A 17,567-nucleotide genomic window follows, 5' to 3' on the forward strand; every position below is an offset into this window, starting at 1 on the left:
CTGTGTTACTAAACCTTTCTCAAAAAGGTTGATTTAAATCAGCATGTTGCCTAACCTATAATGGAAAAGAATCTGAAAAAGAATATATATCTATAACTGAATCATTTTGCTGTACACCTGAAACTAACACATTGTAAATCAACTATACTTCAATTAAAAAAAAAAAAGCAGGTTGCCAATAGCATACCATGCTCCTTCTTTTCCCCCAAATATCATATATCATTATTTTATATTTCTTGAACCTCCACAAAGCTGTGTCTTTTTCAATAATCTACACATTATTTGACTCAAGGTTCATAAAGGTACAGATCATGACTTTGACCGTTTGGATTCTAATTCTAAGTTAAACCTCTTCTTTTTCCAGCAACTAAAAGTAATGAGCAATTTTCTTAAATGAGACATAGCTCCAGCTTTTTAATTCAGTTGTGTATTTTTCTTACTTAATAGCCAAGGTAACTAAAAACAAGTCTTTTTGAGTGAATCCTTTTTCAACATTAATTCTATTTTAATACTGCTCAGCTACTCCAGAAAATGACATTGTCTTTTCCATTATCCCACATTTTCATTTCTTTTAGCTTTAGCCCCAAATTTGATGATTTTCGATATTCTTTCCCTAGCATTTTCTATGTTAATAATGACAACCTTTTAAGTTTACGAGCATATTCCTATAATATTGTTTCATTTAATCCTTATCACAATTCTAAGAAATTATTGGAATCATCATTATTCTTCCAATTTTGCTAGCAAGGAACTGATGGCTTAGAAAACTAACATTCATTAAGCCTTTTCTACGTGCCAGCCACTGTTCTAAACACTTTATTACCTCACTTAATGTTTACAACAACTCTCAGAGAATTTCAGTAATATGCCCTGTCACCCAGAAAATGTAGAGCCATGATTAAAACCCTGGCAGTTTGTCTTCAGAGCCTTATTAGATGCATAAGTAATAAGTGGCAGAACCAGAATTGAACCTATAGCTTCTGATTCTACATCTTCTGCCTTTTTTTTTTCTTTTGCGGTACGCGGGCCTCTCACTGTTGTGGCCTCTCCCGTTGCGGAGCACAGGCTCCGGACGTGCAGGCTCAGCGGCCATGGCTCACGGGCCCAGCCGCTCCGCGGCATGTGGGATCCTCCCAGACCGGGGCACGAACCCGTGTCCCCTGCATCGGCAGGCGGACTCTCAACCACTGTGCCACCAGGGAAGCCCTGCCTTTTTTTTTTTTTTTAAAAAAAAAAAACTTCATTGCCTCTCAGGTGAAAGAATATCAAAGCCTAAAACATAATTGACCAGATGTACACTTGGGAATCATTAACATGATAGCTCGTTGACAGTATAGGAAAATCCCAGAAGTCGAACGTTAAACGTTTTCTAAACTTGTTTGCCTATACTTTTCAGGAATGTAAGGCCTTAGAAGCTTATACCCCAGAATCTGACTAGTAGCAGAAAGTTGAGCCATACTGGGAATAATCTAGATTATTTGACATCTTGAAGAATGTAGGAAGCTGTACACACACATGCACACACAAAAACTGATGTTAACCTTTAAAAAGCAAAAACCAAAAAATAAAATCTTAAGCATTTGTACTCCCAGTCTGTGCCTTTTACTGTGTCTTTAGTTAGCTGCATCTATGGAGAACTTTGCTTCACTTCAGAGTTTATTGTTATTTTAGGATTACAACTCCTTCCACTGCTAAAGCTGTCACTTGGTTATTTAGATCTATAAATGTTACATAAGATTGATGGGTGGACAACAGTAGGGAAGAAAGGAAGCTGTAGACCTCACATAGAAGACTTTCTATAGTTTTGATAGTAAATTAGTAGCATTAACACTGATGGACTGAAAGAAGGGACTTAACTTCTGATCCATTATGTTCAGGAAGAAAAATATTTCTGCATTGAATTGTTCTGAAGTTTAGCATTCTACTGAATTTAATTTAAGAATATCAGTATCAGGACATGCAAGATATATCAGGAAACTAGAAGGAGCTGACTTTCTTTTAATACTTAGAAACATTATATGCTTCATCAGAAGCTTATACTTGAACACACTAATAGAATTTTTACTGATTCTGATCATCAGATTACTTTCTTCAAGCTGAAACTCAGTTGAAGTAGGGAACTGAAGTTTCACAAGACATGAGGAAACAGAACAAAAAATCTCCAAGTTCTGTTTCTGTTGGAATTCCTTTATAAAGTGTATAAATTTTATTTGTGGTCCCAATTTGTTTTAAAAAGAATTTGTAGCTAGCTATATTAAATGTAAAAGATATGAAAATAATATCTTACTGACTGCTGCTATCAGTCAATAAAATTACACTTTCCTTTTTTTAAAAAATAAAAATTATTTATTTATTTATTTATTTTGGTCTGCATCTGGTCTTCGTTGCTGCCCACAGGCTTTTTCTAGTTGTGGTGAACAGGGGCTACTGTTGGTTGCAGTGCATGGGCTTCTTACTGCAGTGGCTTCTCTTGTTGCAGAGCATGGGCTCTAGGCGCTCGGGCATCAGTAGTTGTGGCACGTGGGTTCAGTAGTTGTGGCACACGGGCTTAGTTGCTCCACAGCGTTTGGGATCTTCCCGGACCAGGGCTCGAACCTGCTCCCCTGCATTGGCAGGTGGATTCTTAACCACTGTGCCACCAGGGAAGTCCCCACTCTTTCCTTTTTGAAAGCAGGTTGCATATTTGTTTGGGAAGCTTTATGACAATATCAATTTATCAATATGGGTTTGTTAGAAAGATCCTGTGTGTTATCCCCACCTATGATCTTGGTAATAAATTATAGTTGAAAATAAGGCTTAGAACAGGGAACTCTACTCAATATTCTGGAATAACCTATATGGGAAAAGAATCTGAAAAAGAATGGATGTATGTATATGTATAACTGAATCACTTTGTTATATACCCTGAAACACACAATATTGTAAATCAACTATACTCCAATATAAAATAAAAATTAAATTAAATTGAAAAAAATAAGGCTTAGAGTTTGGGGGATGTGCTTTCCTCCACTTTATCTTCCTAAGTAACAAATTGATTAATTAACAGCAATAAATTGATTAACAGAGTAACAAATTGATTAATTCACCTAAACAGTGCATGTTCACTCTGGGTTGGTTGGTTGTGGGTGTTTTGGTTGTGGTGGTGGTGTCATTTCATTTAAACGCTCATCCACTTTTATTTGTATCATTATTGGTTGCCTTTTCTGCAGATGTGTAGCACTTTGCAGTTTAGGTATTTGGATTTGTGAAGAACTAGTCCATGAGTCTCATCATCCTCAAATTAAGGAAGCTCTGAATGTAATTTGTGTTTCCTTAAAGGTAAGTAAATAAATATTTAGTGGACTATATTAAGATAGTATAGAATGTATGATTATTTTTCTCTAAATGTTAATTATATTGTGCCCTTACAGAATAATTAATTCATTAATTTATTATTACATTATTTCTTTGATTCCGACTTTTTCCTTAAGAATAGTTCTACTCTTGATTTTAGGATATCTTGGTGATGACCTGTTTTATCTCAACTTTTTATATATTTGGCTTTGTCCCTAAGATAAATATGGATGACTCCTAAAAAGGAAACCAGTCATTTAACAACATTTGTAAGGCTGTTTATCATTTCTTAATCAGTATTTTTGTAACCTACCCTTCAATCTTTATTACTTCCTGAATTCTTGAGCTATTCAGGTTTTGGCTTTATCATTCAAGTTAAATGCCCTCTTTGTGACCAGAATAAGATTTGCTCAGAAATAATAACCCAATTATTTGGAGAGTCTGAATGAATAAATGGATATTTTTTATTTGTAAAAAGATGAGTGATATTATTTTTTGTCCTAAGACTTGTATTATAATATCTGTATAGAACTCTAAACACACAAAGTACAAATATTACTTATTTGACAGATATTTCTGAGTATATACTATGTTTGAGGTGCTTTGCTAGGCAGAGTAAGGAATACCAGAATGAAAAAGAAATATAAATACTAGATTGAAGAGATTAATAATATGATGGCTGAAAAAGATTAAAATAAGTAATAAAATATAAAAAGCTGAGAGAACCAAATGAGTGGTGCTGATTGAGTTCAGAGAAAGCAGAGGTCACTTTGACTTAGGTATCAGAGAAGACTGGAAAGAGGAAGTATGTGGTCAGGGCTTGAAGAGTGGGTGAGATTTGGTTATAGAAAGATAAGCATAAAAAGTTTGACTTTATACCATTGGGGAGTCATCTAAGATTTTTAAGCATAGAGAACGTCAGCATCAGAACAGTTCTTCAGAAGATAATATGGAAGTATTGAGTATAGTAAGTAGATTGCAATGGGGAAAGATGGGATAACAAGATTAGCAGTTTAGAGGCCATTCCAGAAATCCAGGTAAGAGAAAATGGAATAAAACTTTAATGAGGACAGTCAAACATTACAAAGAAAAAATAAAGTTAATTATATCTTTGGAATGTGTTATGATTTGCTTATTTTGCAGGTGTATATTTATCTTCCTAATAATATTTTAATAAACACAAATATAGAATGACAAAAAAAAACATGTATACAATTTAAAATTTTTTAGCAGCTAATGCAGAGATGAATAATATCAGGAAGAAATTTTTTATAACAGTGCTTTTTTGTTTTTTTCTTATTATTATTACAGTTTACAAATAAAACAGTAGCCCATGTAGCTTGTAACATGCTTCACATGCTGGTTCATTATGTACCTAGACTTCAGATTTACCAGCCTGATTCTCCCTTGAAAATTATTCAAGTAAGTAATTTCTCATTTATTTCTTATTATGACTTGTTAAAGATCCTTAGATTTGGATACCTTGAGATTAAAATTATTTAATAGTTTTCTTTAAATTTTGCATAGCTAAATAATGGCCACTCAGGGTACTTTTTTTTTTTTTTCCTTTTTTTTTTGCGGTACGTGAGCCTCTCACTGTTGTGGAGCACAGGCTCCAGACGCACAGGCTCAGCAGCCATGGCTCACGGGCCCAGCCGCTCCGCGGCATGTGGGATCTTCCCGGACCGGGGCATGAACCCGTGTTCCCTGCATCAGCAGGCGGACTCTCAACCACTGCGCCACCAGGGAAGCCCCAAGGTACTTTTTTGAGATATCAAAGTTCATGACAGTCCCTTTCTATATTATGTTAAGAGATTATGTGGTTGGTTTTAAATGCTACATGCAAATTTATCATTGCCATTGTCCTTTAATGTATATTAGGCTTCATTCCCTGTCTTAGGTTAGAAAACATACCATCCCTCCAGTTACCAAAATCAGGAGATTATTTTGATTCACTCCTCTCCTTTCCTCTTCAGCCAGTCATTTATGAAGTGGTTTATTTTTATTTTTTTTATGTGTTCTGTGCTTCCTACAATACATGACATTTTTCAGCCCTTAATTATTTCTTTCTTGAGATACTATAGTAACCTTCTAAACTGGTTTCCTGGCTTCTGAGGTCATCCCCTTCAAGTCATCATTCACATTGACATGACTCTTATGTCACTTTCCTGAAGAGCAAACAAACAAACAAAATCTCTGAGTGGTTTTCCTTTGTCTATAAAATAAGACCCAAACTCTTTAGCTGGGAATTAATTTGAGGCCTCCAGATGAGGACCCAGCCCATCTTTTCAGAATCATGTACTGATTCCTTTTATGAAATACCCTGTAGTCTGGGCACCTGAGTCAGCTATTATCCCCTAAACATACCCCTCACTCTCTTCTTACCTAAAATGTTTTACTTTTCTCTACCCCACCCCCCATCTTTCAGTGATTGGTTTAAATACCATCTCCTCAAAACATAAGAATCCTTACTTGTTCTCTCCAACCAGAATTTATCTTTCTTATCTTCATATTCTTATAACATTTTTAGGAAAGATAGTAATTAATATTTATTAAGCACCTACTACCATGTATCAGTCACTATACTAGTCACCTTTTCATATGTTACTTCATTTAATTCGTAAAAAGTCATTTGAGGTGGACTGTTATCCCTGCCTCCTCTCCTCCCTTTATTTAAGATGAGAGAACTGAGGAGATAGCAACTGTATAAAGTCATAAGGTAACAGGGTAGAAACAGGGTTCAAACCCAAGTCTGTAAAATTTCAAGTCCAGACTTTTCCCACTCAACCACGTCGCCAGGCCCTATTTTAGCACTAAATATACTTGTGTAAAAATTCTAAGCTTCTTGGGACTTCCCTGGTGGCGCAATGGATAAGATTCCATGTTCCCAATGCAGGGGCCCCGGGTTTGATCCCTGGTCAGGGAACGAGATCCCACATGCGTGCTGCAACTAAGAGTTCACATGCCACAACTAAGGAGCCTGCGGGCTGCAACTAAGTAGTCCGCCTGCTACAACCAAAGAGCACACATGCCACAACTAAGGAGCCTGTGAGCCGCAACTAAGGAGCTTGCATGCCACAACTAAGACCTGATGCAACCAAATAATAAATATTTTTTTTTTAAATTCTGAGCTGCTTCTTTAAGACAATGGCATTTTTTTTTCTTCATTATTTTCTATGCCTAGGATGACTTGCATGTAGAATCTCTTAGGTAAATAATCTGTTGAGTTGAATATAGTATTATGGTTAAGAGGTTGGGTTTGAAGGTTAGACCTGGTTTAACTAACCCCTGACTCTGCCATTTACTAACTTTGTAACTGTCAACAAATTACTCAGTCCTCTAAATTCTGGCTTTCTTTATCTTTACATTTGGGATAAAAATACCTACCTCACAGAGTTGCTCTGAAGACTAAATGAGAAAATATATGTAACACGCTGAGCACTTTTTGCCATAAAAGTGATGGGACATAAATTTTAATAAATGTTGGCAGCAGCTACCATTGTTATCATGCAGGATGTGATAACTGGATGTAAATGTGAATGTTCATATATATGTCTATTAGTATTAAGACATTTGAAATTTTAAAACTCGAAAATTTTACCCTTTAAGACTGATTATTCTGTTGAAAGTTAAGGTGTTCTTTAAGTAAGCATATTTTTGTTTTGTTCATTTGAAGGCCTCCAAATCCTTTCCCTTATTTTCTTCATAGTTTATATATTATTAATACTTACCTAAGTAATTCTTAGGTGTGTAGAGTTTTTGAAGATTGCTTCACTGTACATTATAGTGGCCAGTGCCTACAGATAAATGATTATACTTTACCTCTAATTGAATGAAGAAATGAAATTCTAAAATAGTAGAGCATTTCACTAATGGTTACCTACTTACATAGTTAGGAATAGAAGCCCAGTTCTATTACCAGTATTAAGTATTAATCTAATATACTAGATTCTATTAGTGTGTAAAGCCTTTTATGGTATAAATTATGTTTAGAGGAATTTTTCTACTTGAACCAATCATTTATAAAAATTTAATAGCATACAATAAAAATACAGTAAATTTACCTCTATACTTTTTTTTTTTTTTTTTTTGCGTTACGCGGGCCTCTCACTGTTGTGGCCTCTCCCGTCGCGGAGCACAGGCTCCAGACGCGCAGGCTTAGCGGCCATGGCCCACGGGCCCAGCCGCTCCGCGGCATGTGGGATCCTCCCGGACCGGTGCACGAACCCGTGTCCCCTGCATCGGCAGGCGGACTCCCAACCACTGCACCACCAGGGTAGCCCACCTCTATACATTTTTAACATGCACATTAAAAAATTGAATGATGGCTTCCCTGGTGTTGCAGTGGTTGAGAATCTGCCTGCCAGTGCAGGGGACACGGGTTCGTGCACCGGTCCGGGAGGATCCCACATGCCGCGGAGCAACTGGGCCTGTGAGTCACAACTACTGAGACTGCATGTCTGGAGCCTGTGCTCCGCAACAAGAGAGGCCGCGATAGTGAGAGACCCGCGCACCGCGATGAAGAGTGGCCCCCGCTTGCCACAACTAGAGAAAGCCCTCACACAGAAACGAAGACCCAACACAGCAAAAGTAAATTAATTAATTAATAAACTCCTACCCCCAACATATTCTTAAAAAAAAAAATTGAATGAGATCAAGAAATTTCCAGGGTAAATGATAACACTATAAGAATGTTTTGCTTTCTTTTAATAAGGTCTTTTATTTCATATTCTCTGTATCAATTTTATTCATATTCTGTTCAGTGTATAATATATGTTAATTTTAAAAGCCACATTATAAAATCTTTCTTTAAAAAAAAGGCGTATATTTACAAGTATATATACCAAAATATCTGGGAAGATGAGAGTAAATTTCTTTATTTTCCCCCCAACTTTATTGGGGAATAATTGATAAATATAATTGTATTATATTAAAGTATATAACATAATGATTTGATATTGTAGAAGGGTTACCAAGATCAAGATAATTAACATATCCATTACCTCACATTGTTAACATTTTTTTATGGTGAGAATGCTTAAGGTCTACTCTTAGCAACTTTAAGATATTCAGTACTGTACAATTAACTGTAGTTACTGTACTATACATTAAATCCTCAGAACTTATTTTTATAACTGAAAATTTGTACCCTTTGACCTACATCTCAGTTCACTAGACCCCAGACCCTGGCAACCACTATTCTGTTTCTATAAAATCAGCTTTTTTTACTTTTCCACATATAGGTGATACCATACAATATTTGTCTTTGTCTGGCCTATTTCACTTAGTGTAATGCACTCCAGTTTCTTTCATGTTGTCATAAATGGCAGGATTTTCTTCTTTCCTATGGCTTGAATAATATTCCATTGTGTATATATGTATACCACAATTTCTTTATCCGTTCATCTGTCGAAAGGCATGAGGGCTGTTCCGTATCTTGGCTATTGTGAGTAATACTGCAGTGAGCATGGGTGTGCAGGTATCTCTTTGAGACACTGATTTCATTTCCTTCTGATATATACCCAGGAGTGGTATTATATGGTAGTTCTATTTTTAATTTTTTGAGGAACCGTCATACTGTTTTGCGTAATGGCTGTATCAGTTTACATTCCCACCAATAGTGTATAAGGGTTCCCTTTTTTCCACATCCTCACCAACATCTGTTCTCTCTTGTTTTTTTACAAATAGCCATCCTAACAAAGGTGAGGTGATATTTCATTGTGGTTTTGATTTGCATTTTCCTGATACTACCGATGTTGAATACCTTTTCATGTTCCTGTTGGCCACTTGTATGTCTTTGGAAAAATATCTATTCAGATCCTTTGCCCATTTATAAATGTAGTTAGTTTTGCTATTGGGGGTATAAGTTCCTTGTATATTTTGGATATTAACGCCTTATCAGATATATGGTTTGCAAATATTTTTTTTCCATTCTGTAAGTTGTCTTTTCACTTTATTGATGGTTTCATTTGCTGTGCAGAAGCTTTTAGTTTATGTAGTGCCACTTGTTTATTTTTTTGTTTTTGCTTCTGCTTTAGGTATGATTTCCAAAAAAATCATTACCAAGACCCATGTTAAGGAGCCTTTTCCTATGTTTTCTTCTAGGAGTTTTATGGTTTCAGTTCTTTATATTAAGCCTTTGATCCATTTCAAGTTAATTGTTGTGAGTGGTATAAAATTGGGGTCCAGTTTGATTCTTTTGCACATGGATATCCAGTTTTCTTAACACCGTGTGTGTGTTCTTGGACCCTTGTCAAAGATTAGTTGACTGTATGTGTGGGTTTATGTCTAGGCTTTATTCTAATGCACAGGTCTGTATGCCTGTTTTTATGTCAGTACCTTACTGTCAGTACCATATTTTGATTACTGTAGCTTTATAATAAAGCTTGAAATCAGGAAGTGTGGCGCCTCCAGCTTTGTTCTTCTTTCTCAAGATTGCTTTGGTTCTTTGGGTTTTTTTGTGGTTCCATTCAAATTTTAAGATAGTTTTTTTCTATTTCTGAGAAAAACACCACTGGAATTTTGCATTCAGTTGCATTGAATCTGTAGACCACTGTGGTAGTGTGAACAATTGAACGATATTAATTCTTCCCCATCTATGACATGGAATATCTTTCTATTTATTTGTGTCTTCAGCTACATTCACTAGTGTTTTCTAGTTTTCAGCGTATAAGTCTTCCACCTCCTTGGTTAAATTTATTCCTAAGTATATTATTGGTTTTGATGCTGTTGTAAATGGGATAGCTTTCTTAATTTCTCTTTGTGATAGTTTATTGTTGGCGTATAGAAATGCAGCTGATTTTTATATGTTGATTTTGCATCCTGCAGCTTTAGTGAATTCATTTATGAGTTCTAACGGGGTTTTTTTTGGTGGAATTTTAGGATTTTCTATATATTAGATCATGTCATGTACAAACAGAAATAATTTTACTTCTTCCTTTCAGACTTGGATGCCTTTTATTTCTTTTTCTTGCCTAATTGCTGTGGTAGGACATCCAGTACTGTGTTGAATAGAAATGGCAGTTGTGAGCATCCTTATCTTGTTCCTGACTTTAGAGGAAAGGATATTAACTTTTTACCTTTTGAGTATGGTGTTAGCTTTGGGCTTGTCATATATGGTGTTTATTATGTTGAGATACATCCCTTCTATACCTAATTGGTTGAGCAAAGTAGATGTCTTGAGTGATAAATTACAGATGGTTTTTATAAATCTTTTTGCTTATCTATGTCTTCTCATTTTTCTATATTATTTGTATGTTTATACATATTGATTCATGACTTGAATTTGTAAGAAATCCATTTATAGTTAACAGAGCATATATAACTTTGGTTCTGTACATTAGGATTGTAAATGATTGATAGTTAAGTGTACTTGAAAAGCTGACCTATTAAAAGTTACTTTGAAATAACAATGTTAATATATTTTGGATAAACTTTCAGCAGTAGATTTTGTATCACTTTAGCATTATTGTTTAAGTTTTAGGATGCACCATTAGTTTGACATATTTTGAGCTATTTTCTTTATTTCCTACAGATTCTAATAGCCACTATTACCCATCTTTTGCCAAGTACAGAAGCTTCATCTTATGAAATGGACAAGAGGGTAATTAAAATTTTTTAATATTTAATATGTGGTTACCTAGTAAGATACTTATATTTTAAAACTGTGAAGGTATATCTATTTACATGGGAGACATTAATTAATCTTGTGTTTAAAATAATTGGAAATATAGCTTTCCATTATTTAAGTGTAACTAAATCACATTTTAGTTTATATCTCAAGTTAATCATGGTCATCTGGTAAAGTCTTTGAATTTTAGGGTTGTAAGGAACCTGGGAGGATATTCTGTCCATTTATAATTTTTTTACTTGTTATGGTCTTGTTTATGCCTGAAAATAACTGAGAATAGGTCCAGAAACATAATTACAGCTGCAGAGTTCTGTAAATAATGGGCAGAACATATGTAATAAAACATACTTGATATTTCAACACAATATGATTAAGAAGTGGTAACACTGAGATTTCTTGTTGGCATTGTCAACACATGAGTTCTATTAAACTGTGGGAGTATATGAGATCACTTAAGGTGAAGCTGTAGAGTAAGAAGAGTTAGCAAAGTATAACACCTTGAAGATAGCAGTTAAAGAACAGGCAGAGAGGGGGGTCACCAACGTAGTGACATAGAAGGCTGCTGAATTTTCTTCCTCGCTTGGACCCATGGAAGATACAGCTACATATGGAGCAATTCCCTCTGAGAGAAATCCAGAAACTAGTCAAGTGACCTCTACACATCAAGCGACTAAGAAAATACCCACATCAAAAATAGGTAGGAAAGGCTGTAACACACTCTTGCCATAAACCCCACCCTAGCAGAGCTCCATACAGTCAGGAGGAAGCCCCCAATTTCCACCTTCTCTCTGAGGAGAGAAGGGTTTAGCCCATACGTCTAGCACCCCACCTTTTAAGCCTGCCACCCAAGGACAGGTCCCCAAATCACCTGGCTCTGAAAGCCAAAGGGCTTGCGTTCACAGCTCCCATAGAACTATATGAAACAAAGAAGCAGCTGTTAACAGGCACGTTGCTGTTTATATTCCGTTTTAGAGATTTTTTTCCCCATCCCTGTTGTTTTTATTTATTTGTCTGTGGTTTATCCATCCTTTCTTTATTTTGTACAGATGAGCAGATACATTTGTATTTTCTTTTTCTTCCTGTTTGTTACACAAAAGTATAATAGTCTTAGATATTCATTGGTACTTTCGGTTTTTCACTTGACAGTATATTCTGGAAATTCACAATAAATAAATTCACAGAGGTCTTCCGTGTTCTTTTTTGCAGCTGTATAGTATTAGTACTCCATTGAGGGAGTGCACCATAATTTATAAATTTCATAATTTATTCAAGTCATTCTTCTATGTATGGACATAGAGATTATTTTCAGAATTTTGCAGTTACAAGCAATGCTGCAATGACTAACTTTATGTCTGTATATTTTTACATTGTTGGAATGTGTCTTCAGGGTGTATTCCTAGAAGTGGAATTGCTGGGTCAAAAGGTAAACAGATATTGTAATTATGTTAAATATTGGCATTCCTACAAGCATATACTATGAGCGTATGTTTCCCCAGAGCCTAACCACAGAGTATGACATATTTTTAAATTTTTGCCCGTTTGATAGGGGAACAATAGTATTTCAGTGTAGTGTTCATTTACCTTTCTTTTTTTATAAGTGAAGTTGAATATCTTCTCATATTTATTAATGGCCTAATTTTTTACTTTATTTTTGTGAATTGTCCATTCATATGTTTTTACATTTTCAGTCAGATTTTGGTATTTTTCCCTCAGATGTTTACATATTAGGGAGTTTTTTATGTAAGTCAATTTATCAATCTTTTACTTCATTAGGTATCTAGATTTTGAGCCACAGGTAGAAAACCTTTTCACGTTTTCTTCTAGTACTTATACAGCTTCATTGTTTATACTTTTACCCCTCATCCATTTGAAGTTTATTTTCTGTCTTTTGAGATAGGGATCTAATTTTTGTTGTTTTCCTAAATGGATAACCAGATTTCTGAGTTCCCTTTATTAAAAAGTTCCTCTTTGCCTCTTAATGAATAATCAAGTTCCATAATTACTTGGGTCTGTTTCTTAACTTTCTATACTAGCAGTTTTCAAACTCTTTTGGTGACAAAATCATTTTACTATTGATAAACATTTTTGAAGATCTCAACTTTTGTTAATGTGGTTTATATTTTGTCTTCTTGACCTGTCTTGTACTGAGAATGGTGTGTTAAAGTCTTCTATTAATATTTCTATATTTCCTTGCATCTACTGTGGTTTTTCCTTTGTAGTCACTGTTATTTTATACATAGATATCCATAACTGTTTTATCTTCATTTTGAATTATAGCTTTAACATTAATGCTTTTTGGTTTGAATTCTAATTTGCCTGGTGTACCTTTTTCCATCTCTTTAGTTTTAGCCTTTCTGAATCTTTTTGTTTAACTATATCTCTTGAATACAACACATACTTGCGTCTTGCTTTGTGAGCCAAATTGAAAATCTTTTTCTTTTATTAGGCAAGTTAAACCCATTTTTTTGATATATTGTATTTTTTATCTTACCTCTGTCATTCTATTTTATGATTATTATGCATATTATATTTTCTGTTTCTTTCTCTGCATGATGTATTTCCTTTGTTCTTAAAATTCTTTTGGTATTCAGGAAACTTTGTACTTTTTTCTTGTAGTTACCTTTATATGTATACTTTTTTTAATGCCTTTGTTCCCTTGCTTTCTTAACCTTTTATACTATATGGTTTGTGATTATTTAATGGTATCTTTTATCTCCCATGTGTTGCCTATATGTTAATAAGTGAGCTTATGTTACTTTTCTTCTCTCTCTTTACCTTTATTTTTAGTTCCTTTATGTCTGCACGTAACATTTAGCATATGTCATATAACAAATGATTCTTCTACACTCATCTCTACATTTTTAAAAAATCTTAGATCCATAACTAAATATATCAGATACTCACTGTTAGACTTTTTACTGAAGTTCCTCAGTCAACTTCTTGGTTAAATGAAGTTCATCTTTATTCTTCAAGATGGGCTCATGAATGCAGAATTCCCTAAGCTCTTGCATACATAAATTTTTTTCTGTAACAACAAGATACTTGAAAAGTAGCTACTTTTCAAGTAGATACTTGAAAAGAATCCTTGGTTCACACTTATTTTCCTTGAGGTTTTTATTCTTTTTAATGTTGCCTTGCTTGTATACTGTTTTTGAGAAATCTGATGCCATTTTTATTCTCTTGTCCTTGTAAGTTATTTCATGTTTTTTCCTGGAGACTCTAAGGAGATACACACATACACACGCACGCACACACACACACACATATATTTATTTTTTTAGGTCTTACTTTTCAAGTTTTACCAGGATATGTATTAGAGTTGATTATTGCAGGTCAGTTTGTCCTGGATCTGGTAGGCCTTGTCAATATGTAGATTTTGGGGACTCCACATTTAAGTGAATAGGATATTCTTTTTCTGTCTTCCATTCCAGTCATTTCTCTGTGATATTTTTTACCTTTTTCTTTGTCTCACTTTTGTTCTCTTTATTCAATACCCCTTATTAAATTTTCTTTTTATTTTTTTTAACTTATTCTTCCTTAGACATCTTATAACTTGGGCTTCATTTCTAATATCATTTTATCCTTTTTTAGTTTTCTTTCCTGACTTGAATCAATTCTTCCCTTTTTGGTCTATTTCTTCTTAGTTTTTTAAATTCCTGATTTAAGATGGGATTTTCGTTGTCCCCTATACCTAAATGCTTATTTGACAATATTTAATTTAGATTAGAAGGTTGTGTTATAGTTTTCTTCTGCTTCCTTATTGGTTTTGGTGGGCAGGAATTTTCATCAGCTGAATTGCTTAAGATTCTCATTTTCTGTTTTCTTTTTATAGTAGTTTTTTATAGATGAAGACTGTCTGCATTTCTGTGGACAAGGTTGGTGGCTTGGGGTGGTTTATAAGATTCCTATTTCAAGAGCTCCCTCTTCTGGCAGTTTAACAAAGTATAGTGTTTTCATTGGATGACACTAAGGTGGGAGAGGAATTACAGAACCATCAGTTTTAAAAAAATTGTAAAAATCTTGCAAGGTCTTAAATTCCTCTTTTCATTTTTCTTTTCACATTATGTTTTCCACAAGGTGTCTCTCCATTCCCTTTTAACATTTTTCTCCCCCAAAGTATTACCTTTCCTGCAGTACTTTTAAATACTTTCCTTCTACTCAGTACTCTATCTACCAGTACATGTTTTTCATTATTCTCACACTTAGGGTAGACCTTTTTTGGGGGGCTTGGTTTTTTGGTTTGTACCTGGTTTCCTTCTCTCTTTTACAGCTTACCCAAACTACCCTCACTCTTCATGAGAGCTTGCAGTGGGAGAATGGGTGAAAGCTTGTTGGATTTGCTGTGTGTATTTTCTACTCACAGATAATTGAATTTTGAATGTTCTGTTTTCTGGTTATACTGAGGATGTGGGTTTTGTGATATTTTATTGGTTCTTTTTGTTCTTTATTGTTCTTTTGGAGGGTGTGTTGTGAGATTTAGGCCACCATTACTCTTTGAGTTGGAGAGTTGGTCTTTGATTCTAAAGATCAGTGTATCTCTTATTGCTACTTGATTGACACTTTTATGGTACTAATTGTGATTCTTTATTCAATAAAATGGACCACATAGATACTGCTATTTTACTCTACATTTTAGATAACAGTGTTTTGTTTATAACATCCATCAGTTTAAACGTGTCCAGTAGAAAAATTCATTTAATGTAATTAGTAAGAGTATCAGAAAGTGGTTAAGATAGTCTTTCTGGCAGGTTGCTCAGTGAGGTGTTAAATTAGAAAAGAAATGTGGAAATGATTGTAATACATATGAACTAAAACCTTTCATTTGTGTTCCATTTCTTGTGCATTACGTAAGAATAGCTAATTGATGTTTGTTGTCTTTTAAGCTCAGTGTTTTTATGTTTGTTTAAAAATAATTTGGGGACTTTCCTGGTGACGCAGTGGTTAAGAATCCGCCTACCAATGCAGGGGACATGGGTTCAATCACTGGTCTGGGAAGATCCCACGTGCCATGGAGCAACTAAGCCCATGTGCCACAACTACTGAGCCTGTGCTCTAGAGCCCGCGAGTCACAACTACTGAAGCCCACTCACCTAGTGCCCGTGTTCCACAACAAGAGAAGCCACTGCAATAAGAAGCCCACGTACCACAATGAAGAGTAGCCCCCGCTCGCTGCAACTAGAGAAAGCCTGTGTGCAGCAATGAAGACCCAACGCAGCCAAAAATTAATTAATTAATTAAAAAATAATAATAATTTTAATGTTCCTGTTTTTATTATGCTTAAGGTTTCATTGTGCTTGCTTGCCCTAAAATATAAGGGAGAAACCCACAGTAATGTTCATATACATCTTAAAATCATTTAGGTCTAGGTAAATATTAATGGTGGAACTTAGTTGATAGTTCCTGAAATACATTTTGGAAAACAAAAGATAAGTTGGTGAATTTCTGTTAAATTTTTAACTCTTATTTTATGAGTTTACAATAATAATGATCTTTTTTGTTGTTGTTTCAGTTGGTGGTATCCTTACTTCTGTGCCTTCTGGACTGGATCATGGCCTTACCTCTAAAGACACTGCTCCAACCAGTCCATGCAACAGGAGCAGAAAATGATAAAATAGAAAAATCTGTCCTCAACTGTATTTATAAGGTAAACTTCTTTGCTTTATTATTTGGTAACCAAGGGTTTTTAAAACCTAAAGAAATAACATTTCTTAGTATTACATTTTCATTGTTTTATAGCTAGGTATTTATTTTTAATAAATTTATTTTTGGGTACATTGGGTCTTCCTTGCTGTGCTTGGGCGTTCTCTAGTTACGGCAAGCGGGGGCTACTCTTAGCTGCGGTGAATGGACTTCTCATTGTGGTGGCTTCTCTTGTTGCAGAGCACGGGCTCTAGGCGCACGGACTTCAGTAGTTGTGGCACATGGGCTCAGTATTTGTGGCTTGCGGGCTCTAGAGTGCAGGCTCAGTAGTTGTGGCTCACGGGCTTAGTTGCTCCATGGCATGTGGGATCTTCCCGGACTAGGGGTCGAACCCGTGTCCCCTGCATTGGCAGGTGGATTCTTTTTTTTATTATTATTATTTTTTATTTACTTTTTTTGCGGTACACGGGCCTCTCACTGTTGTGGCCTCTCCTGTTGCGGAGCACAGGCTCCGGACGCGCAGGCTCAGCGGCCATGGCTTATGGGCCCACCCACTCCGCGGCATGCGGGATCTTCCCGGACCGGAGCACTAACCCGTGTCCCCTGCATCGGCAGGCGGACTCTCAACCACTGCGCCACCAGGGAAACTCTGAGCTAGGTGTTTTCTAAGAACATAGATTTATCTTATGGTACCTAGGGATAATTAAAAAGTACTTCTTACAAGACACTGTTGTTTCATTGCAAAATTTTGAAAGAAGTCTTTGTTGAATATGAGAATCATTAGTTAAATTTTGCTCATTCTTTTTTAGATTAAATTTTACCTTGATTGAAGAGCTAAGTGTTTAAATATTTAAAATTTTTGTCAAGTACTTGTATTAGCAGTTGACTTGTTTTCTCCTTTTTCTTTATGTATTTATTTTCACTTAAAAGGAAAACTTGGTATGTTTTTTCCCCTGTATTTTCA

At 35.2% G+C, this 17,567-nt stretch overlaps 1 protein-coding gene across 1 annotated transcript in view; it reads left to right on the forward strand.

Moving 5' to 3' along the window:
- RALGAPA1 (Ral GTPase activating protein catalytic subunit alpha 1) overlaps window positions 1-17,567 on the forward strand; it is a 220,419-nt gene that overhangs the window by 129,148 nt on the left and 73,704 nt on the right. Inside the window, exons 28-31 of the mRNA XM_082844727.1 lie at window positions 3,210-3,318; window positions 4,645-4,755; window positions 10,868-10,936; window positions 16,473-16,607. Of these exons, the coding sequence (XP_082700853.1) occupies window positions 3,210-3,318; window positions 4,645-4,755; window positions 10,868-10,936; window positions 16,473-16,607 (424 nt within the window). The remainder of the gene's footprint in view (window positions 1-3,209; window positions 3,319-4,644; window positions 4,756-10,867; window positions 10,937-16,472; window positions 16,608-17,567) is intronic.

This window comes from Leucopleurus acutus (genome assembly GCF_964270905.1).
Source record: "Leucopleurus acutus genome assembly, chromosome: 1".
NCBI lineage: Eukaryota > Metazoa > Chordata > Mammalia > Artiodactyla > Delphinidae > Leucopleurus > Leucopleurus acutus.